A 23,802-nucleotide genomic window follows, 5' to 3' on the forward strand; every position below is an offset into this window, starting at 1 on the left:
ACATATTTAAGGTTCCCTAGCACCAAATAAATATACCAAGAGCATTTGACCATACATTCATCATAATGAACACCGTTGTATGATTTATTTTGTTTCTTTGGAAGGGAGTGCTTGGGTCCCAGACCCACTTCTGCTGCTGCTTCCAGCTTCCTGCTAATATGCACTCTGAGAGGCAACTGGTGGAGACTACAGCGGTTGGGTCCCTGTCACTCATGTAGGAGACCCAGACTGAGTTCCTGGTTACCAGTTATGGGTTGGTCCAGCCCAGACTGCTGTGACCATTTGAGGAGTGACCAATGGTTGGGAGATATGTGGCTCTCCACCTTCAAAACAAAATGCTGTTTGCCCATCCTTGGACTTCACTTCTTGGCTGAGGAGATTGAAACAGAACAAGAACTGAATCGTTTAGCGGTTCATCATGTTAATAAGGCCCACTGCTCTAAACAATGCATCCAGGCCTTTCTCTGTACTCTTGGCTTCGACCATATCTTTAAAGGCTCTTTAATTGTCCACAGACCTTCCTTCATTTACATGGAAACCATGTAAACTTCAGACATGCCAGCTTCTGTCTTCTAGCTCTGTCTCTCTTAAGTTTGTGGAGAGCTTGCTGAGAATATTTTGCAAGAATTAGAAGCCATTGGATAGACTCTGCATACGCCTTTCTCTCTGCTTGAAGGAAATTCTCCATGCAGGTAATTCATGTTCTTTTCCTGTCTCCATCTTCACTTTCTAATTTTTAAATTGTCCTTTAATGATATTACCATGCTTTAAAGTCCCATGCAAAATATTCTTTTAGATCTGGAGAGTCAATTAATATTTCTCTCTCTCTTTCTCATTAACCTTTAAACTTAAAGGCTTCTAAAACCTTTCTTTGCCCTACATCATGGCACAGTGGGCTAAGCCTCTGCCTATCACGCTGACATCACAGATAAATACCATTTCGACTCCCAGCTGCTTCACTTTGCACCCAGCTCTCTACTAATGTGCCTGGGAAGGCAGCAGGAGGTGGCTGGAGTACTTAGACCCTTGCCTCTAGTGTGGGAGATCCAGATGGAGCTTCTGGCTCCTGGCTTAGGCCTGTCCCCAGCCCTGGCCATTACAGCCATTTAGGAAATTAACCAGTGGATGGAAGATCTGTGTGTGTGTGTCCTCTCTGTAACTCTGACTTTTCATCAATTGATGAATCTTTAAGAAGTTTTAAAGAGCTCTCTTCTTTGAGGTTGGACGACCCGTAAGTCTTCCTTTTAAAAATCATGTTTCCCTTTGGAGGGAGTCTTTTCCTCTACTGAGTGCAATAAACACAACCAGAAGTTCTATTCCTAAAGAAGCTGAAGTGAAAACACTACATAAACCCAAGGGAATATTCTGTTCTTTCACCCATTTTCATTTCATGGAGAGCAGTGAGGTTTAGATGAGTGTGCACACTCAATGCCGCTTCCTTGTGTACTCCATTTCCTGGAGGTCTGTGCCTTGTCCAGCCACCCTTGCAGGATGTCTGTATGACTGTGTGTGCTGTGAATAGGAATGGGATGTGTGCATATAGACAAAAACAGTACTTGAGCGCTGCCTCGCACACCACAGAGTGATATTCTTAAAGCTCTTTTGTTAGGTTTGCGCCACTAGTCCTTACCTCAGCTCTCTACTGAGTGGAAGACGGGGGATCTGGGCCTTCAAGTCCCCAAGTCTGAGTGAAGAACCTGCACTACAAACAAGTAGAACTCAGGAAGTCTACTCTGTGAGGGTCTCTCACCTGCTGTATTGTCACTGGGGATAGTCACTCAAATGCCACCTGTCCTGGGCCATCAGTGTAGGAGATGTGGCATAGGGATGTGTAGAGGGATTGAGACTTGACTCCACCCTGCACAGGTGGCTGGGCGGGCTGCACAATGTTCAGGGTTCTGCACTTGACAAGTTCCTCACAATAGCCACACCGGGCAGGTCCTGTGATCATTGAGGCCTCAGCTGATGAAGTAACTTGTAGAGGGCAACCACAAACAAAAGGTGGAACCAAAATAAGACTGTCTCAGGGTGGATATTTGCCACAGCAATTAAGGCACCACTTGGGACCCTACATCTCATGTCAGAGTGCTTAGTTTGGTTCCTGACTCCTATACTTCTTGGTTTGTTTTTAAAGATTCGTACATTCATTTGAAAGGCAAAGGTGACAGAGAGAAAGATGGAAAACAGAGTGAAAGAAGTATCTTCCATCTTCTGGTTGACTACTTCACATAGTTGCAAGAGGCAATACTGTGCAAGCCTGAAGCCAGGAGCCCAGAACTCCATCTGAGTCATCCATGTGGGTGGCAGGGGCTTAAATAGTTGAGTCGCCATCCACTGACTTCCAAGTCACCTTGGCAAAAAGCTGGATCAGAAGTAGAGTTGCTGGGTCCTCAATTGGCACTTCAATATGGAATGTTGTTATCACAAGAACTGACTTAATGCACTACACAGTAACACCAGTCTCCTAGTTTCTCTGCTTTTGGTCCAGCTTCCTATTAATGCACATCATGAGAGGCAGTATATATGGACTCAAATCCTTAGGTTTCTGCCATCCATGTGGAAGATTAGGAATGAGTTACAGACTCCAGGATTGACCTAGCTCCACCCTGACTTTTGCAGGCATTTGAGAAGTGAATCAATGAATAGATTTCTGTTTGTTTATCACGCTGTCTCTGTGTGCATGTTTCTCTCTTTGCCTTTCAAAGAAAGTGAAAATAAAGTGTATTTTAAAAAGAGCCCATCTCTTACTATCATTAAGCCCAGCAGCATGCCCTGGGAATGACAACAAAGAAGGCAAGGCTGATGGCTTGGGGATGGGAATAGGCCATGTGCATGCAGCCTCACAACACTCCTGGCACCTGCATGCGTGATTGGAGTGATCTTACTATTGTGGAACTTTCTGCCTTCAACCCATGGCCCTCGTACCCTTCAGCCCAAGCTTGGCCTGAGCATTCATTGCTGTGAAGTGGAAGGCAGAGGAAATGTAGCAGACTCAGTGGCTCTTCCGGTATTTTGTGAAAAGCTGCTTCCATGGAATGGGCTATGTTAGATATTCCAGCAGGAATGGCAGGGGGAGAGGAGAGGACAGGCTCTTACCTGGGGTAATTCCTTTGGTAATGACATAAGGTATGGACCTGGAAGGATTCACAGACGTTAATGTGCATCTTACCCTCCACCTAGTAACTGCTTCTGACCTGTCTCCCAGAAGGTGTGTGCTGAGTGTGTGGCATGCAGTAGACCTGTGAGTAGGGTCCTTGACTGCAGGAGAGATGACCAAGTGTTTGCAGACAGAAGAAATGCTTGAGCCATTTATTTATTAAATATTTATTTAAAAGGCAGAGTATTTATTTTATTTAAAAAGCAGAGAAAGGGAGAGAGATCTTTGAACTGCTGGCTTATTTCCTAAATGCCCACATAAGCTGGGATTGGGCCAGACCAAACCAAGAACCAGATGCTCTATCCAGATATCTCACATGGGTGGAAGAGCCCCAAACATTTTCCTATCATCTGTTGTCTTACCAGATATTTAATAGGAAATTGGGTTGGAAGTAGAACAGCCAGGATGTGAATCAATACCGTGATACAGGATGCTAGAATTGCAAGTGGTGGCTTTTCCCTCAGCACAACACTGGCCACTAAAACAGAGTTAAAGTCCAGGATGGCTGGGTCTTGGGACTGAGAAGGTGCTGTGGAAGGAGAGCATTTGAGAAACAGTCTAAGGTGATGCTGTGTATTCATTTGAAAGACAGAGTCACAGGAAGGGAAAAATAGACAGATACAAACACACACAGCTCATATAGCTGCTGGTTCACTCCCCAAATGCCCCCAGTAGTTGCTGCCAGGAGCCAGGAATTCCATCTGGGTCTATCACAAGGGTGACAGGGACCAAAGTACTTGAACTGTCATCAACTACTTCCCAGGTGCATCAGCAGGAAGCAGCAGCACAGGTTGGAGGTGAAAGTTGATTCCAGTCACCACAAAATGAGATTTGGCAGTCCAGACAACAGCTTAATGTGCTGTACTACAACACCCATCCTTGAAAAAGGAGGTGTTACAGCCACGTGTGACATCTCTTCCTAGGGCTTGATGTCCAGATCTCCTCAGAATCTGCTCTATACACCCCACTTCTGTTTTTCACCAGCCTCTGTTCAGGCTGCACAGTCCTCCCTCTGACCCAAATTCCCAACTAGCCTTTCCTTAAAAGGATTAGGAGCTATTCCCTGCTCTGTCCTTCTCTAAAGAATAACAACATAAGAGCCACCCTTTTGATTAGGATTAAATCTCTGTTCAGAGACTTCTTCTGCTGCAGTTACAAAACCGAAGTTGTGTGGGTTCTCCTAAGCCTGGGGAGAAAGCAGACACCTGCTATGGTGATGTAAATTATTAAGTCATAGTAAGTTGGTGGATCTTGGTGAAATAATGGGTTACAATCCTGGTATCGGCTAGTAGGTATTGATCCTAACAGTTAACACATCAGTTAAGATGTCTGCATTCCACATCAAGAGACCCCGTTCTGGCTCTTCATTCCAACTTCTTGCTAATGGTCACCCTAGGAGGCAACAGGCTGCAGGTCTTGGCTCAAGTACTTGGGCCCCTGCCACCCATGTGGGAGCAGTGAGTGTAGTTCTTGGCTCCTGGTTTCAGTCTGGCCCAGTCCCAGCTGTTACAGGCATTTGGAGAGTGAACTAGTGAATGAAAGAGCTCTCTCTCTCTCCCTCCTTCCCTCCCTCCTTCCTTCTTCTCTCCCTCTGTGCCCTCCACATCCTGATAATGTGCTCTAAATAGAGGTAGATAATCCTGTTTTTAAAAGCCACTCTAACAGTAGACCTTAAGTTTGCATTCATGAGGTGTCTAACTAGTTAGACTGTCCTGCAGACAAGGTTGTTGCTTGCCTGCCCTGCACCTGTCCACTATGCACTCCTGGAGCCCATACATTTGCATCTCCTGATGTCCATTTCCTCGTGGATAGCCGGGAGGCCACTTAGATACATGAAGAGTGTTATCCACTACATTAATCTGTGGGTCAGTGTGTAACAGCTAAACCTTATCGGAGACACACCCATCCACCATTCCATACCCTGAGATGATCCTCACACTGCAAGGTTTTGGTGGAAGGTGAAATGCAGTCCCTCTTCCAGGGACCCTGCTGCTGAACTTTGGGTGGGATTCCTCAGTGAGGTCACAGGTGACTAACAGCGCATCTTGCATTATCCTCACTTCTTACCTGCCTGGTCCAGTTCCCATCCTCTCCACTTGGGCCCTGAGACTGGTAATTAGTCTTTCTGACAGCATGCCCTGCAGATCCATAAAGAGAGCAAAGCTAATGGTCAGGGAGAATTTGTAGCGTGAGTGCACGGAGACCCCTGGGTCTTTACAGCCACTGTGTAAGGTGACTAAAGCGGTCCCCCTCAAGGCAGTCCACCCTGCCCCCATGTCGTGAGCAACCACAGAACCATCACTACATTCCCTTTTTGTATTGTCAGAGAAAATCCAGCTTCCTGTTGTTGCAGGGAAAAAGAGACCCAAGCAATAGCAGCAGTGTCTCTGGAATGTGCTTTTCCAAGATAACCAAATGCAATGCCAGCCCCTGTCAGAACCCCGTGTAGTGCAAACCTGCAGAAGGGCATGCCTTGGACAGTGCATAGCTTTCTCAGCTTGCGTGCTGCATTGCATTATCATGATGTTTTATTTCTAATAGAATCACTCTCTTAAGAATGTTCATGTGGGTTTTATACACTATAGCTATGTGCAGCAGCCAAGTGTCTCAAGGACACACCTTTGTATGTTCCCCTCCTGGGTGCAGGAGTCATGAGACAAGTGCAGTAATTTGGCAAAGGAGGTCATGGAGCCTAGGTATATAGCACTTGTGGCTCCTTTCCTTCCATTATCATGCTACTTGGAAACAAAAGAGCAAGCATGAGATGAATCACAAGCGGAAGGGCGGCACAGTGAAAGGGATTAAGCCAGTCTCTGTAATGCCAGCATCTCATGTGACTACAGGCCTGGCTGCCCCTCTGCTGAGCTAGCTCTCTGCTAATGCATCTCGGAAAGCGACAGAGGACAGCCCTAGCATGTGGGCCTCTGCCACCCATTTGGGAGACCCGGATGGAGTTCCATGTTCCTGCCCTTGGCTTGTCACAATTGTCATTTCAACGATTTGGGCAGGGGAAAAAATCATCATAAAAATTGGCAGTGAGCCTTTGTCTTTAAAGGCTGTGAGCAGACCACTCTCACGGGCACCGTTGTTACACTCTTATTTCCATGGTACAGGGTTAAGTGTGGGCAGTAGGTAAAGGCTTTTACCTGAAGCCCATTCTGTGTGAGTGGTCACCATCCGCTTGAGTGTCCTGATGGTTATCGAAGTGTTTTATTTATTCCTCTCATTCTGGATAGGAGGTACTTTGTGATTACTGAGATCTTAAAACCTTGCCATTTTTTGAGCCCTCTGTTGGTCCTTGTGCCTTCTTTTTCCTACAGAGGCAACAGAAATGGAAAGAGAAGTGACACTTTGAAGGTAACCCAGAGAACAGAAGCTCCCACAGTGACTTGAGTCAGGAAGTTGTAGTCACAGCCTTGGAATTTCCTTCCAGGCCACAGAATGGCCTGGGGTCAAAGGGCAGAGTGTGAGGTGCTGTTGTAATGTGTCTGGCATACTTGGCATGATGTTTTAAGGGAGCAGGCACAGGCAGGACATGCCGTGAGATGGGAGCTTCTGTCCTCCTGCCCTGCCTTGAATGCTTTTGAGTTCTAAATTTTCTATCTGATATTTTACTTTTCAAGGATATACAGGGCTACGGGTTGGTTAGTGAGTAGAGTAATTTTCCTCAATAAAGTACATCTTGGAACTGTTAAATCTTGACTTTGTGGAATTCTAGTGTTTCATTAATATTTTTTCTATTTTACCATCTCATGAGTATGTTGTCTTAAAAATGAACATGAGTCACAGCTTGGTAGCTTAACTTTGCACGGAGGCGTAAACAAGCAGGCATATGGTGGCTAAGTTAGAGAAATAAAATCTGCAGCCCTGTGAACTTTATCCTAAACAGCTCTCCCCTCTCCTTGGTGGTCTTCTCTCTCCCACCCCTGGGTGTTCCCTGGTAATTTCAGTGGAAATTGGGCTTAGGAAACAAGGAATGCAATGCAACTTGCCTTGATTAACTACTCCTTGGTTTTTCTGAGTTCAGGCTCTCTCACCTTGCTCTCATTGACACAACCTCATTACATTTTTAGTGAAATGTTATGTGCAGTAGAATTATGATTATTTTGTTCAAGTTCTTTTTGAGCAAGTCTAGACCATGGTATATAAGTCATTTGGTAAGGAGCAAGGGAAGGGAGAAGGAAGATGTCCAAAAAGTAGCTAAAATGAACAGACAGAAAGAAATGCAGAGGCGAAGCTGATAAGCATAAAAATCCAGGGTGGATTTGGCTTTCTATTTGAAGAAGAAATGCTCTGAACAAGCACGTTCTGGGTTTTCTGTACTCGTGTGTCTTCTGTCTTCAAGAAAAGACTTGCCAGACCTTAAATCCATTGCCTGCTGTCTGTTCAGGCTGAGCTGCAGAGGGTTCACGATGCCATCCTGAGACTGTTTCCAGACAAAGCCTCCGTCAGAAAAGACACACCCACACCCTGACCTTGGTACCTTGCATCCCCCCATAGGAAGCAACTCCAAACCCCTGTTCGCCATGTGAAGGATTGTCATTGCTGGCGAATTCTTTTTCAGGGATGCTGTGCCAAAAGAAGGCACTCCCTTGCCATGTTGGGTATTGGTCCCACCCCAGCCCCCATGATGAAGACATGAAGCTGCTGTAGACAGATGATTTCGGGCATGATCCAAATCGCCACTCCCTACCCCAGAGTCTGTGCTCCCTCAGTCACTTCTGATCACAGGCATCCTCCCAGGAATCCTGACTGCAAGGGAGAGCATGTAGCAGCCACTCCACCTCAGTGCTCTCGGCCTATGTGACAACTCTAATTCCCCAAGATAAATGATTAAATTTTATTTTTTTTACCTTAAAATATAGGCAATCAAAGATCATGGGCTTCCATTTCCTGTGGCTGACCTCATACACTGACATTTATCTTTCCAGACAAATTTTTTTTTTAGCTAAAAATGTTCTTTTAGCTAGCTAAAAGGGAGGAGAAGCAACATGTTAGATATTATTTGGATAGGGTGGGGGAGGAACTGCCCATAAACCTGATACCTTAGCTCATCAGCTGGTTTGATTTTTGTCTCATATTCTCATGTGCAGAACAGTCTTATTGGCTGCCTTATGGTGCATATTTTATTTCATATTCTACTTTGCTCGTGCAGCTAGTGCAATCAATTCTTTGTCATGTTTATGCACAGTGTTTGTGATCCAGGGAGCATCTTAAATAGCAAAGATGAGTAGATTAAGATGGACAGATCACTTTTTGATGGATTTTTTAAAAGATTGACAGGTGAAGTTGCAGAGAAAGAGAGAGAACCAGAGAGAGAGAGAGAAAAAAAGAGAGAGAATTTTTCTACCTGCTGGTTCATTTCCCAATGGTTGGTAGTGCTTAGAACTGAGCCAGGCTGAAGACAGGATCCTATAACTTTATCTGGGTCTCCTGACTCACCCAAAAACGTGCCCAAGCCATCTTCTGCTTTCCTAGGCACATTAGCAGCGAGCTGAAGTGGAAATGGGACAGCCAGAACTTGAACTGGTGCCCATGTGGCTTGCCTGCATCCCAGGTGGTGTCCCAACCCACTGTACCACAGCACCAGCCCCAACTGTCTTTTAAAATGACTGCAGGCTTGTCCATATATCCTTTAGGACCCATGGCAGACCTGTGTACTTGCTGTGTTGCAGCAAGATGGTTTAAGGTTGGAGTAGTGGCCAGCTGTCATCTCTGAGAAGCCTTGTCCTCCAAGGGATTTCCTTTGAGCGTAATGCCAGAGCTCCACTTGTGACTAGGCAGCTGAAAATGAAAAAAAAAGGAAAAAAATATGATTTTACAATGCTTAGTATTCAAAAGAATATTTCAGAGTGCCTGGAAAGCCCCACGAAGCCACAGATGGCTGTTTCTTCTTTGTGCACACCCAGGATAGTTAACCCTCTCTGAACTCTGATGGGCACAGGATACTCAGATCATGAGTAGAGCAAACAGGTGGCCCTTCAGAGATGCAAACCACAGCGGTGCTGTGGCTGTAGATGCCCAGTGGCACGGAGGTGAGTTTATGTTTAGACATAGTTCTCTGTGCCTGCTGTTTGCAAGTGGGTTACTCAGAAATGGAGCATGCTTACAGTTTCCCTGGGATTAGTGTTGAGGCTTTTCTGAAGAGAGGCGTGAACTTGGAAGACCTCAGCCTGATACCAACATCTCCAAATGCAGCTACTTCCTCCACTGGCTGAGCAAAAAAGGTGGACCATTCCATGCAGTGAGAATATGTTTAACATGTATGTGAGAACCTCAGGATGGTTTGAAGTACACTATGGACTTCATATGCTTTTAGATGTTTTAAGAAAATGGCATACTATCTCTTTGCTATTTCTGAGATTAGAACTTTATGTGCTATGCTAATGTTTATCAACATCCCATGTTCTGAAATTTATTAGGATGTGATTAAATAACTTAGCAGTGTGTTTATACCCTTAACCTTGTAGGTATGTGAAGCTGGAAACTTCGTGTTTGCAGGATTCACAGGAAAAGCATGCTTTTTTTTTTTTTTTTTGAAATTTATTCTGTCCCCAACATCTTGAGTATTTTCTCAAACTCATGATAAATGTTTTTAAAAGGAACTCAAGATAGTTTGCTTGATGGTGTACCACTTTTTTTTCCTAGAACTTCAGTTCCATTAATCTTCCATCTGTTCCCATGAGAACTAGAATGCTTTCACTCTAAAATTCCCTGCCAACCTTTAGGGAGTCTGGAAGTGGGGTTTGGGCTTTGCTAGCTGTGTGAGATACAGTTCAAGAACCACCCTTTTGGGCCAGTGCCTGATGATGCATCTGTTTCCAAGTTCACCACTGGGAGCAAGGACAAAAGACTTGCCCGTTTTCATTGTCAGTGAAATTTGATGGAAAAACAGATAGTTACAGCTCTGCAGTTAATTATTGCATTGATTAAAGAAGGGTTTTTCTCATCTTCTAGGTGTTTGCAATTTATATTATATAACATGCCGTGTGTTAATGTAGTGCCTCATAAACTGGAAAAGAAATGGAAGTGCTGTTTTACAACAACCAAAGTATCTGTGCAGTTGCTGTTAACTATTCTCGTACAACTAGCATTTTGTTATACTATTTTTTTTTTTTTGGATGAAACAATCCTTTGTACATGGGATGCTGTATGTACCTTCCAGAGATTCCAGTGTAATTTAACTCATAGTGGCTTTCCATGAACTTCTAGTAATGGTTAAAATGAAACATGGATTTTTACAGATCTGTGAATGATAGGTTGGGAGTGTGCAGGGGAGAGGTGCCTGCTGTGTGCAGGGTGGATTCTGCTAAGACTGGAGGCTTGGATTTTTGGCTAGGAAATTGACACCTGAAGCCCAGCATGAAGTGAGAAAGGACTTCACAGAGACCTTCTCATGTCCGTAGCACTCTCCTTTGGCTCCTCTGTACAGAACAGAAGCCCTTGTGCTGAAGTTCTCCCTCCACCTGCCATCTGCTTGAATCTCTTTGTTAGAGTGCTTGTGAATATGTGAGGTGTTTCTTGATGATTTTTCGACTGCTGAGTCATTTTTAATGAGGAATTGAAGGATGTTTGCGATTAGATCCATCCTGACAGATCATCTAAACTGTTTTGAAAGTTCTAGAAGTGGGGGAATCTGGATGGGAGGATGTGGTGGCCATGCCACAAGACGAGGCAGGATCTGCTTCTGCACCTCCTTCGTTTGATCTTCTTAAAGTGGCTGGGGAGAACAAGGGATCACAGTGGAAAAATAACAAGTGTTTTTAAATACTTGGAATCCATCACTTCCACCTCATTTTACTGTGCTGTTATTTTCTGTTCTTGAGGCTATCTTTGTATATTCTGGCTGGGTGTCATCATGACAGTAGCTTGAAATCAAACAGGGTGAAAGTATTTGGAGGTTGGTAAGGCATTTTAGATTGGGGTGGTAGCCAGCTGACACTTGCAAGAGCCTTGTTCTCCTTTGAGGGTGATAGCTGGGCTGTAGCAGAAGCTACGAAAATCAAGATTTTTTTCATTCCAAAAAAGATAGTTGTTAAACATCAACTAGCACCCCACTGAGTTGTGGGAGGACAGAGATGAACAGAGACTTGCCCAAGACTTTGAATGGGCTTCCTGGAGCCTGTGTCAGATATGCATCTTGGGTTACACAGCTCAGAGGTATCCGCCCTAGAAGGCGCAGGGCACAGAGGTCACGGTAACTGGGGTAGCTTAGCTCCAGGGACTCTCCTCCCTGCAAATGCAGACAGTGCTGGCAAGAATCCAAGAGGATGATTAGTTGATACAGAAATTAAATTCGTTTCCAGAGGGGTGGTCCTCTGTTTTCTGGAGACCATCAGAGGTGATGCATGAAGGAATAGAGATTCATCTCTGAGCTCTGTCCCTCCTGTACAGCACTACAGTGGAAGGCTGAATAAGGAGTGAATCATACACACCACCTCCCGGTAGCATGCTGTGTATATGTGGATTGATCGTATGTCTCTCCCCATGAGAATGTTAGTGCCGTGATGACAGGGCACTTGTCTTGTATATGCTGCTTTACTGCCCCCAGCCCCTGCCTCTCAGAATAGTACTTGGCATACAGAAAGTGCTTAATCAATGTTTTCAAATGAAGGCACCATTGCTGCTACCTCCTGGCATTCTGTGGCACCAACTCCCAGGGAAAGTTCCCCCAGAATAGGCCCGCTGTGGTCCAGCACAGGGCACCCTAGAGCCTCGTGTCCAGCTGCTAGACTTTCAGTGACCACCATTTTTCTTCCCTCATAGATGACGGAGGGCCGTCGATGTCAAGTCCATCTTCTTGATGACAGGAAACTGGAACTCCTGGTGCAGGTAAGTCCCTTTTGGTTGCCTTTGTAAGTCTTTGCTAGTCCTGCTGCGAGTCGGGCTTTTTGATTGGTTGGAATGGGAGGGGGAGAAGATACACTGTTTTTAGCTTTCTATTAAAATCTGAGAGAGAATGACTGGGACACACCAGGGTGTATGGTGTGTTTGCTATTTTTATTCATTCTGTTTCTGTGTACACTATACCTAAGGCATCCAAGGCCAGATGTATATCTAACCTATTGTTAAAAATCTCCAGAAAAGGAAATTCCACAGCTTCCATTGCTATTCTTTCTGCTTGGAAGGAGTTAACTGTAACATAGCCTAAATAACTCTGCTATAAGTAGCTAACACAGAAGTGGTCAACCTTGATCCAAGGGGACAGAAACTGTTCATTCTTTTAAGGTAGGCTTTCACAGTTGTGAAGAAAGAGAATCAGCCTCTACTCTCTTTTCCACTCTCAGACAAAGGGCATCCCTCTTACCCATCATATGAGTGGACATTGCCATCATAATTAAGAAACACAGGTGATTAACTCGTTTATCCTTAAACTAAGACCATGCCAGGTCAAAAAAGTCAGAGAAGTAACTAGAATCAAAGATCATATTCTGGTTCAGGTTGCCCTTGAAAATATGGTTTTACCTGATGCCCTAAAGAATGGTAACATATCCAAATCCTATATTAAAAGCTTATCATTTCACATCTGTTGTTAACTCTAACTTGTGTAATTACACCTGACATCCTTAAGATTCCTGAGGTATTGTGTCTCACCCCTCATCCTGTTTTGCCAGGAAGACAAGCAAAATCTTATCCATGGGTTGAGATAATAGCTATATGCCCATTCAGGGTGAAAGTAACATAATTTAATGTGGAGATTTCCCAAACTGATGCTCATGTTGGCATGGGTATGCTACTTAGATTTGAAAATGTTAAAATTGCTAACTTAAAAGTAACCTTTTTGAAGATTTATGTATTTACTTGAAAGTCAGAGTTAGAAATACAGAGATCTGGGCCTGGCAGCATGGACTAGAAGCTAAAATCCTCGTCTTGAACACGCCCGGTGTCGCTGTCCCGCAGCGATGGACTTGGTGCACGGAGCCGATAATAACACGCGTGGACCCCTGACTGATGGTCAAAAGCCGAGGTTTATTAGTAGCATCAGACTTTATACTCTGAGGGTCATATAGGATAAGGGAGGAAGTGCTGAGCTTATCAACAAAACCATTAATGCTTGTTTGGAACTCCTTTTGTCTTGTATATTCCACCAGGTGTTCTCATATACATATGCAGATGATATCCAATAAGGTATACAAAAAGTAGCCATTTGGTTATTCTCCTCCAAATATTATCCAACCAACTGTAGTCCTGTGCTCACTGACCTTTTCGGGTCACAATGTCCTCCTACAAATCCCCCTTCTGTGTTTTGTAAAATTAGGCCTGAATGATGTATGTAGGGGAAACATGCTCTTGGGAGAGCAGAAAAATGGGAGAAACAATATTATTTAACCGAAAGCAGAGTGGCACAGGAACAGTGTAAAGACCAACATTGACATACATAGCAGCTGAGTTCAAACATAACATCAAAGTTCTTTACAGTTACATCTTGTTTAGCATTAACAGTTTTAAATTAATAAAAGCTTTTCAGGGAGATTCTTAACCCAATTTAAATTTTGCAGTTTATAGAGGTTAAGCACAGTTTTGCATTTAACAATTGAAGAATAGAAAAGTTTTAGGTAGGTGAGCAGGGAAATCCCCAACAACTTAGTGAGTGAGGAAGAATTTAACTCTACATGGGACTCACAAGCAACCCTGATGGTTGGTGTAAGAGAGGGCTGAGAGCCAAGGCTGGAACTAGTTAAGAACTAGAGGAAGCTCCTCCTACAATCCTTTTCTCTCTGAGTGCCTCCCGGGGCTCCTGGCTTAAGTTCCCAGGTCACCAGACCCTATGAGCAGGGTACTGGGCTGCTTCAATCCCTTGTGAGAAATCCAATAGGAAAGGACTGACCTCAGAGTTCTCGGCCTCCAAGGGCACTCATCTTCCTTGTGATCTCCTTGGCAGTCGGGATACGGTTCTCGATGTCCTTGATGAGGCAGATATCCACTGCTTCTGCAGCGAAAGCACATGGGAGGCCTCCGGGGGTCTCCGGGACTAGAATAGAGGGCTCCTCTTATCCTCCTGCTCCACCCTGAGATCCCCCTTGCTCTATACACACAACCTCCTTTAAGAGGGTGTCAGAGTAGTCCTTGGATGCCACCACAAATTTCTATGGCTTTTCTAATGTCTAAGGTCATTAAAATCTATAAATAACAAGTTACACTTAAAGTCTTCCTCAAACATTCTAAGAAGGTGGATAATTTCTCTGCACTCCTGACCTGTAGTAGAACCAGAGGAATATTAAACAAATTTAGCTTTTCAGTTCTTAGAGGCAGCTCCACTGGGGGTTCCATCTTCTCCAGGGGCAGCGTTGAGTTCAAGGGAGTTGCAGCACTTTCGAGGTCAGATGAGCCAGTTTTGAGGATCCATCAGGAAATTCTAGGGACAAGAGCATAACCTTTCCCACGGATTATTAGTGTTTATCAAATGCATCATAATGTCAAGGACAGTTGCGCTTGATGCACCAATCTCTTAGGATCCCTCACGTCACCCGGTGTTGGAAGGGGTCTGGTCTCCTCCTCCTCCTCCAATGTCTCCTTGATGGAGATGGATCTTTCAGAATGAAGTCGCGAATTTGTCTTACTGCAGGCGCTTCCTCCGGTGAATGGAGTCCAGGGCTTTACATTACCAGCTGGCACCCACACAGGCTGCAGCTCAGTTTCTGGAAAAACACAAACAAACCCTCTTCCCACAGTTAGCAAGGGGTCAGGACCTCTCCACTTGTGAGTGGCTGGGTTCCTCCATCAAACCAAAGGCATCTGTGTTGGGCCTGCAAGCAGCCTCTAGTGACGCAGAGCTGGTGCTCACCAGGAGACAAAATCTGAACAAAATTTAAGGTGAGTAAGACCAAATTAATGCATTTACAGGGGTAGCATATTCCCCCCTCTGCTTTTAAAGCATAACTTTAACAACTTTGTGATTTTACAATCCTATCAGAAAGCTCTGGGCGTGGCTGCAGGTTGCCACAGCCCCAAGGCAACCTGCTCTTGATAAACAAACAGCAACACATGATAACAATTTGAAACAACTTTTTACAAAGGACAAAATGTTAAGACACACATGTATGCGCGCACACACACAGACACACACACACACTTTTGGAGACTTGAAAATATTATTCTCAACCAAGCTTAGTAGTAGTGTTCACCAAAAACCAGTAAGTGAAACCATTAAGTCAATAGTTTTGAACTGAGAAACTCAGACAAAAACATTGATCATGCTATGAAATCCCTCCATCAATCTAAAATTGCAAATTTCAGTCTTCCCAGCAATACAGCCATGCTAAGAATACATAATTAGCAACGCAAACTAAAATTAAACCTTCACAACTCCATGGATGTATACAACGTTTTGACACAATAAAATTTTACTCCATTTGTTATTTGGCAAAAATCTTAGTATAATCCAATAGCCTGGTCAACTGTCTCCACAAAACGGGAGATAGATCCGTTGGCATTCTTGAGGCCTCGTAAGAATACCAAGGGAATCCCTAGGATTTGAAACCTTTGAATTCTTAAATGCTTTTTTAAGGATAGCTAAAAATATCTGAAACAAGATTTGTTGTTGACATTAGCATAACATATGATAGATTACAATTGGTTATTGATGCGAGATCATCACTCAAATATCTTTAAAACAAATACAAAACCTTGACACATTAAAGGCAGTGAGAGATTTGATAACCAGCCAAAAACACAAGAATTACATTAATACATGCAATTAATACATGCAAACACTTTGTAGACAATGAATAGCACATTAACTTATACCTTGAAATAATCAAATAGTGTTCGAGTTCAATTTTATACCAAATTATTTATGATAAAATTTCACATTTTTATTAAATGTCCCCCCAAAAAACCCTCAGGATTTACAAAAGCCTAGTATCTTCTTTGAATTCCAAGCTCCCAAAAGTTGCAATGGATATACAGATGAAGTCAGTTTGCTAAACATCTACCACAACAAAAGACCTTGAAATTGGTGATTATTGTGAAAGCTAGCCACTAAACTGAAGGCCAGCTTCCTCAGCATTATAAAATATTCCAAAAGACATGCGGTTACAACTCGGGTACATTAAGAAACAAAACAGCAAACATTCACTTTATAATGATATAATGACATCACCCAAACACTCCTTAAAGCAAGAACATCGCTTTTGTTAATTTTAAACAATGAGAACGTAATGAGGCAGTGAACATAAAAATTAACTTAATATAAAGACTTGTACTTAAAAATTAGTATACATGATTAAGCAATGCTGTATAGGAAAAAGCACTATATGAATAACATGCATACACCACAACTGATTGGAATTTCAGCCTCCAGGATTTATACTTGCAGGGTGAGGAGCACAGGTGGGGCAATGAGACAGTGGCAGTTTTAAGTTTGTAGCTTCTCTGCAGATTCCCATTTTGTAAACCTGTGAATGTTTGGGACCTGGGGCTGGCCCCTCCCGGAGTCTTCTGGCCACAGGCATCTGCCATCATGGTCAAATTTGGATTTACATTCTTTTTTCCAGTGTTGGCCTCTTCGGCACTTAGGACATATTCCAGGGGAGTGACTGTTAAAAGCATCCGCAGGGTATTTTTGAGTTGAAGGAAGCATTCCGCAATCTTTTCTAAGGTGTCCTGGCTTGCCACAATTAAAACATTTAGCCTTCATTTGTTTTTGAATAGCAAAAGTTTCAAGTGCTGCTAGGCGGGCACGGTGCTTAAATGTCCCTATGTTGCGACAGGCTTTCAGGTAACCCAGAAGATCCTCTCTTTCTTTTATAGGACGAATAACAGCCTGGCAGTCCTCATTCGCATTATCAAAGGCCAGTTGCTTTAACAACAATTTCCTAGTGCCTTCTCCCCTAACTTGTTTTTCTATAGAGTCTGTCAAACGTCTTACAAAATCAGCATAAGATTCTCTGGCTCCTTGAATGACTTTTGTATAACTGCCTGCAAATTCAGACCCAGTCTCAATTTTCTCCCATGCCCACAATGCTACGTCTCGTATATGCATGAGCACAGCTTGAGGTAGCTGTATCTGTTGCTCTGTAGTAACCCACTGTCCATCTCCAACCAACATATCATAAGTCAGTTGTCCTCCACCAGGGAGTTGCCGACCTGATGCTCCTAAGGTTCGCAGTTTTTCTTTAGCCATATCGCTTCTCCACATTTTCCATTGTAAATATTGAGAAGGAGAAAACCCTACTTTTGCTATTACTTCAAAATCATAAGGAATCCAGTTTGCTCCCTGGCTCCAGCCATTTAAATATTCCCACACATAAGAAGAAGTAGGTCCATAGGACACACAAGCCTTTTTAAAAGCTATGATGGCATTAACATCTAGGCTCTCATAGGTAGGTTGGTTATTTTCTTGACTAAGTATGATTGGAAAAAGCAATCGGAATTCATGAGGTCTCCGGGGAACATCAGTCATTTGGAAACGTTTTTGATCAGATTTAAGAGCAAGACGGCATGGGCTGATATTTAACTGTTGCTTTATCCCAGCCTCATTTACCTCACTAGAGAAATCCTGTGGTTTAACACTGAAAATTTTCTTTTTCTTAGTTCTAATTTCATTTTCAATCACATTATAACATCTTCCAAGCTTTCTTTTCCTAATTTCCACATCTGTAGTGTAAGGCCTTTCTCTTTTAGCTGCATTACAGTGGCATCTCCTCGTGGGAGGGTCTCTCACACGTTCTTTCTCATCTTCATCTGTAGTAGAAGCCATTTCTTTCCTAGCCACATTACGGTGGCGTCTCCCGTTAGGGAAATCTCTCACGGGCTCCTCTTTGCCATCCTCCTCATCTGTACTATGAGGCGTTTCTTTTTTAGCCATATTACAGCGTCCTTTCCTGTTAGGTGGGCCTCTTAAGGATTCCCTTTCTCTTTCTTCCTTGTTCGTACTATGAAACACTTCTTTTTTAGCTACATTTTGGGGGTGTCTCCCCTTAGAGGAATTTCTTGCAAATTCCCCTTCTAAAATTATAATAATAGCTCTAATTAAAGCCGATATAATCCAAAAACTAACTTGAATATCTTCTATCCTTCCGGCCTTTTCACCATTTTTCTGAGTAAAATTCTTAAGTCCAGTTTCTAGTGTCCATTCATCTGGAGACCAAGGATTATATTCACTAACAAGCTCTAAATAAGAATGCAATTGCTGCCTAGTTATCTTCGTTCCACTTTTCACTAAAAAATTCTGCATAAGAGAGATAAAAGACTGTGCCCTACACTGGTTCTGGCCCATTGTCCCACTCACCACTTTCTGTGGGGGTCTCCGCTGCACTTTCTCTTCTTCTTTCAAGTCCCCGTTCAGGCGCCAGTTGTCGCTGTCCCGCAGCGATGGACTTGGTGCACGGAGCCGATAATAACACGCGTGGACCCCTGACTGATGGTCAAAAGCCGAGGTTTATTAGTAGCATCAGACTTTATACTCTGAGGGTCATATAGGATAAGGGAGGAAGTGCTGAGCTTATCAACAAAACCATTAATGCTTGTTTGGAACTCCTTTTGTCTTGTATATTCCACCAGGTGTTCTCATATACATATGCAGATGATATCCAATAAGGTATACAAAAAGTAGCCATTTGGTTATTCTCCTCCAAATATTATCCAACCAACTGTAGTCCTGTGCTCACTGACCTTTTCGGGTCACAATGTCCTCCTACAGCCCGGGATCCCATATGGGCACCGGTTCTAATCCCAGCAGCTCCATTTCCCATCCAGCCCCCTGCTTGTGGCCTGGGAAAGCAGTTGAGGACGGCCAAAAAGCCTTGGGACTCTGCATCCGTGTAGGAGACCCGGAGGAGGTTCCTGGCTCCTGGCTTTGGATCGGTGCAGCACCAGCTGTTGCACTCACTTGGGGAGTGAATCATCGGACGGAACATCTTTGTCTCTCCTCCTCTCTGGATATCTGACTTTCCAATAAAAATTAGATAAATCTTTTTTAAAAAAGAAAAAAAGAAGAAATACAGAGATCTTCCATCTGCTGGTGACCATCCAGATGGCTGCAAAAGCCAGGCCTGAGCCGGGAACCTGGAGCTTCGTTTGGTTCTCCCACATGGGCCATCTTGCACTGGTTTTCCCAAATCATTAGCAGGGAGCTGGATCAAAAGTAGGGTAGCCAGGACTCTAATCAGTACCCACTATGGGATACCAGCATCGCAGGTAGCAATTTATCTGCTATCCCACAATGTCTTAAGAATTAATACTCTTTATAGTGTTCAGAATTTTAAAACATTATAAATGTAGTATAAGAAATAGAGAAAATGGGGAGGGCTTTTGCACAGTTGCCGCTCAGAACGCCTACATCCCACTTTGAAATGCATGGTTCATATTCTGGCTGTTCTGCAGATCCAGCTTCTTGCTAATGTGCATCCTCAAAGGCAACAGACAATGGCTCATGTGGCTTGGATCCTTGCCACTTGCATAGGAGCGCTGGATGGTGTTGCAGGCTCCTGGCTTCAGGCTGGTCCAGCCCTGGCTCTGTGGCTGGCATTTGGGAAGTGAACCAGCAGATGAAAGACCTCTATCTCTGCCTTTCTGCCTTTCAAATATAATAAAAATAGATACAAATTTTTACTATGTGTTTTATGTATGGATTTGCTAAAAAAAAAAAAAAAGAGAGAGAGAGAGAGAAAATAAGACAGGGCCCATAATCATAGTACACTAATTCAAGTGCTATTCTTGTTTTGGTGGATTTCTTTCCAGCATTTTCCATATTTAAATTTTTTTGAATGGTTGTGATCATGGCACATGTATGATTCTGCGCATTTTATTTCTCCGCTTACTGTTGCCTTTTACAAGCATTTTCCAAGGTAGTCATCATTGTTAATAGTCACATAAATTCCAGGAATGGATATGTTATTATCATTTAATCATTCACCCATATGAGCACATTTAATGTTTTTATAGTTTTTCCACTATATAAGGAAATTTTGTGATTAATGTGTCCCTGTGTATAGAGTTCTGCCACCTTTGATTATGTCCTTGTTAGCTCAATTCCTTGCCTTACTGGCTTATGAAATTGAGTTTTGTGGTTTGGACTTGGAGGCATGGGGTGATGAAGGGAATGGCAAAGTGGAACAAGGTCTCCTCATAGCAGAATCATTCAGCAACATTGAAAGTTGCACTCGTTAAGGGTCAGTGTGTGGAGTTGATAAGTGAGTGGTCTGGGGTGTTTTTATGTTCTGTTTAAATCCAAACTTAGAAAGGAGCCACCTTTTGACACAGGAAGTAGAATCTCACATAGCAGTTACTGTCAGCTGGCCAGCCTACAGTGGGGAAGTTATGAATGGGAGCAGTTGAAATGGGCTTGAGTCACAGAGAATGTGTTTAATCACTGTCGTGCATGGTTGCTGATGAGAACAGTCATCCTCAACTTTATGAAAGTCAAGAAAACGTGGAGTTAAAGTAAAGGAGCAAAGTTGTTCTTCTTTCCAACCCCTTGTAAAACATGCTTCATGCATTGTCTGACTTCCTGGAATATTCTCTTTGCCAGGCCCTAGCTCCTAAACCTGGCTAGTGTTTGCTAAGTGGGGGCACATACTCCTGAACCCTCATGAAAGCTTCCTGCTTTCTGCTCATCTGGGTCCTGTCTGCCCCTGTTAAAACAAAGTATGGTAATACCTCATTGTCATTAATTGTTTACATACTTTTCCCAAGGACTGTAACAGTTTGAGGGCTCATTCTTGACCATTGTGTGTCTCCAATGCCTGGTACATAATGTTATTCATAAATACTTGCTAAAAGAAAAAGTGGGTGAACCCTCAGGTGTTTTGTGATTATTTTCCCCCCAAGGATTTCTTGCCATTGAACCCATTGCTTGTCAAGGAATTTAATTTAGCAAAAAACAAAAAAAAAACAAAAAACAAAAGAACCATGCAGATAGCTCTTACATATCTGTGGACTCTGCACCCATGGCTTCTTCAAGTGAACTGTGGACCAAAATTATTCAGGAAAAATTAGATTTGTATAAAGCAAATACAGACTTTTTTTCTTATCCTTGGTCCCTAAACAATGCAAACTTTTAAGGTTTATTTATCTAACTTGAAAGTCACAGAAAGAAGAGAGCGAGGGAAGAGACAGAGATCTTCCATCTGCTGGTTCACTCCCCAAATGGGCTACAACGGTCTGAGCTGAGCTGATCCAAAGACAGGAAATTCCTCCAGGTCAACATGGATGAAGGGACCCAGGGACTTGGGCTATCCTCTGCTGCTTTCCCAGACCATAAACAGAGAGCTATATCAGGAAGTGGAGCAGCCAGGATTAGAACTGGTGCCCATACAGATGCCAGCATTGCGGGCTCAGGGATAACATGCTGCATCACCATACCAATCCCAAAACACTGCAACTTTACAACCATCTGTATTATACTAGGTATTATGAGCAATCTAGAGATGATGTAAGGTGTATAAGAAAACATTTGTAGATTACATGCAGAAGCTTCAACATTTTATGCAAGGGACTTGCTCCTCCCTGTGAGGTGGGAGTGACTGTAGAACTAGTCCCCTGAGGATATCAAGGGCTCTCTTTGTATAGTCATGGTTTGCTTAATGGCTGGGATATGAAGCCCTTCGCAAGGCAATTTTGTCATTGTGCTAAGTAACCTTGTACTTCCACAAACTAAGACAGCTATGATATCACTAGGTGATACAACCTTACAAGATTGTCTCTGTATGTGTAGTCTGACATTGACCAAAACAGTATAAATCGCATGATCATATATGAAAGAGAATCTTTAAACTCCATTGCATATTGGGCTTTAGCAAAACTGTGAGAAACAAGAGGGGGGTGTCAATTAAATATATGACTATCCTGGATTAAATCCTTTTAGCCAAATCCTTTCTTTAAAAAAGTATGATATACTTATTTATTTTGAAAGGCAGAATTACAGAGAGAGAGAAAGAGAGAGAGAGATCTTCTATCCATTGGTTTACTTCCAAAATGGCTCAACAGCCTGGGCTGGACCAGGCTGAAGATAAATTCCAGGAGCTGTCTCTCACATGGGTATCAGGAGCGCAAACACTTGGACCATCTTCTGCTGCTTTTCCTGGTCTTCAGCAGGGAGCTGGGTCACTAGTAGCACAGCTATGGGATGCCGGCATCACAGGCTGTGGCTTTACCATCTATGCCACAATGCCAGCCCCGAAATTCTTTCAAAGGGGAAGTTCCATCTCTTACTCACTTGGGCCCATATTGAGGTTCTTAATAGCACAAAAACACTTTGAACTTGAATTATTCTTGTTGGTATTTTGTATTCACAGAGCAAAAACATGTGAATTCACTTGTACTCCCTCACCCATGTATATTAAATGCGTATAGTGTTGTTAAGGATGAGATCAGAGTATCTGTAGACTAGGAAGAGCCTGTCTCTAATCTTTCAACCTGGAGTTGGGGCAGGGAGGGACAGCAAAAGCATCTGCATTGACCCATAAAGGTTTGTAAGATAATGACAGGCAGGTTTGGAGGAAGTGTTAGTCTCCCACAGAGACGCAGACAGTATGACCAGCTGAAAGACACTAATAAGCAGTCACAGGGATGGGAGTTAGTTTTTAACCACTGACTTAGGGAAGATTCCTCAGAGGCTACGGCTCAGCTCTTGAGAAACAGGGCAATGCCCAAGTCACGTTACCTCCCAACAGAAGGATACTGGAAATTACACCGAAAGCACACATGATCCTATGTGGTGGGGGAAACCTGGTAACTCAATCATAACATTCATCTTTTCTGACTCGTAGAGAAAAATGGCCAGAGTGTTAAGGTCTGATATGTTGAGATGACTGAGTGGAACCTGTGCTTCCGTATACCCAAACGCACTAAGTAAATTGCATGTTACCCAGGAAGGGAGGTGAGCAAAAGGTCAAGAGTGACATACTAAGAATTAAAACTCAGTCTACAGGCAGTTTCCCAACTCACATCTTTGCCGTGTGGCACCTCGAGTCCATCAGTTCCACCTAACCTCAGCGGAAGGATGCCATGAGTGCTGGGCAGCAGCTCATGCCATCAGCCTCGACTGTGGGGGTGCCCCAGGTTATACCCCCAGATCACTCTCCTGACAGCCCACAGATGATGCCTTTTACTCTGTTTCCTCTGGTTAGAGATTTGTTGACAAATCATCTGTTAAGACAAGAGAGGCCACCATAGCCCACTTCCCTAACCCAACCTCTCTCTGATGTTTTCGTATCCAAGGAAGCAGGTGCCAGGCATGTTTTGTGTTCAGCTGAACTTTACATCTTTTTTTTATTCCACAGTGTCTTTAGAAGTATTTTTTCTTTCCTTCTTTTTACGATGATCCTCGTGCATATTGAGACAGATTTTAAAAGCAGAGAGGAGGAAATGTTGCTTTTGCTGTAATGAGAATAACTCAAGTAAGATTTTGAGAAGAATCTGATAGGGTATGGGCAGCTGTTAATAAGGAAAGTTCTGGCTTCTCTGTGCTGAATTTCTTAAAAATAGAGTAGCGTTTTCATTGGAATGGAATGGATGAGGTGTGGTCCTTCCTTAGTGATTTCTCTGGAGGCTTTTGGTACGATGCTGTATCCTGTCTCACAGGAAGACAGGCCAGCATGAGAAAAACAGACGTCAACCCCCTGCTCCTGAGTGTGTCACTGCATTGCTTTTTCACATCACTTAGATGTGTGACTGCGTTCTCCACTGGTGGTACTCCCACA

The 23,802-nt window shown here is 43.4% G+C and overlaps 1 protein-coding gene across 8 annotated transcripts in view; it reads left to right on the forward strand.

Moving 5' to 3' along the window:
• FRMD4A (FERM domain containing 4A) overlaps positions 1–23,802 on the forward strand; it is a 571,779-nt gene that overhangs the window by 375,457 nt on the left and 172,520 nt on the right. For all 8 annotated transcript variants that reach the window (XR_009246201.1, XR_009246200.1, XR_009246202.1 and 5 more), the window contains one exon: positions 11,924–11,989. Coding sequence is in view for 5 of the 8 variants with exons in the window: in XM_012931059.2 (XP_012786513.2) it covers positions 11,924–11,989 (66 nt within the window). In the remaining 3 variants the exon portion in view is untranslated. The remainder of the gene's footprint in view (positions 1–11,923; positions 11,990–23,802) is intronic.

The sequence above is a fragment of the Ochotona princeps genome, chromosome 10 (genome assembly GCF_030435755.1).
Source record: "Ochotona princeps isolate mOchPri1 chromosome 10, mOchPri1.hap1, whole genome shotgun sequence".
NCBI lineage: Eukaryota > Metazoa > Chordata > Mammalia > Lagomorpha > Ochotonidae > Ochotona > Ochotona princeps.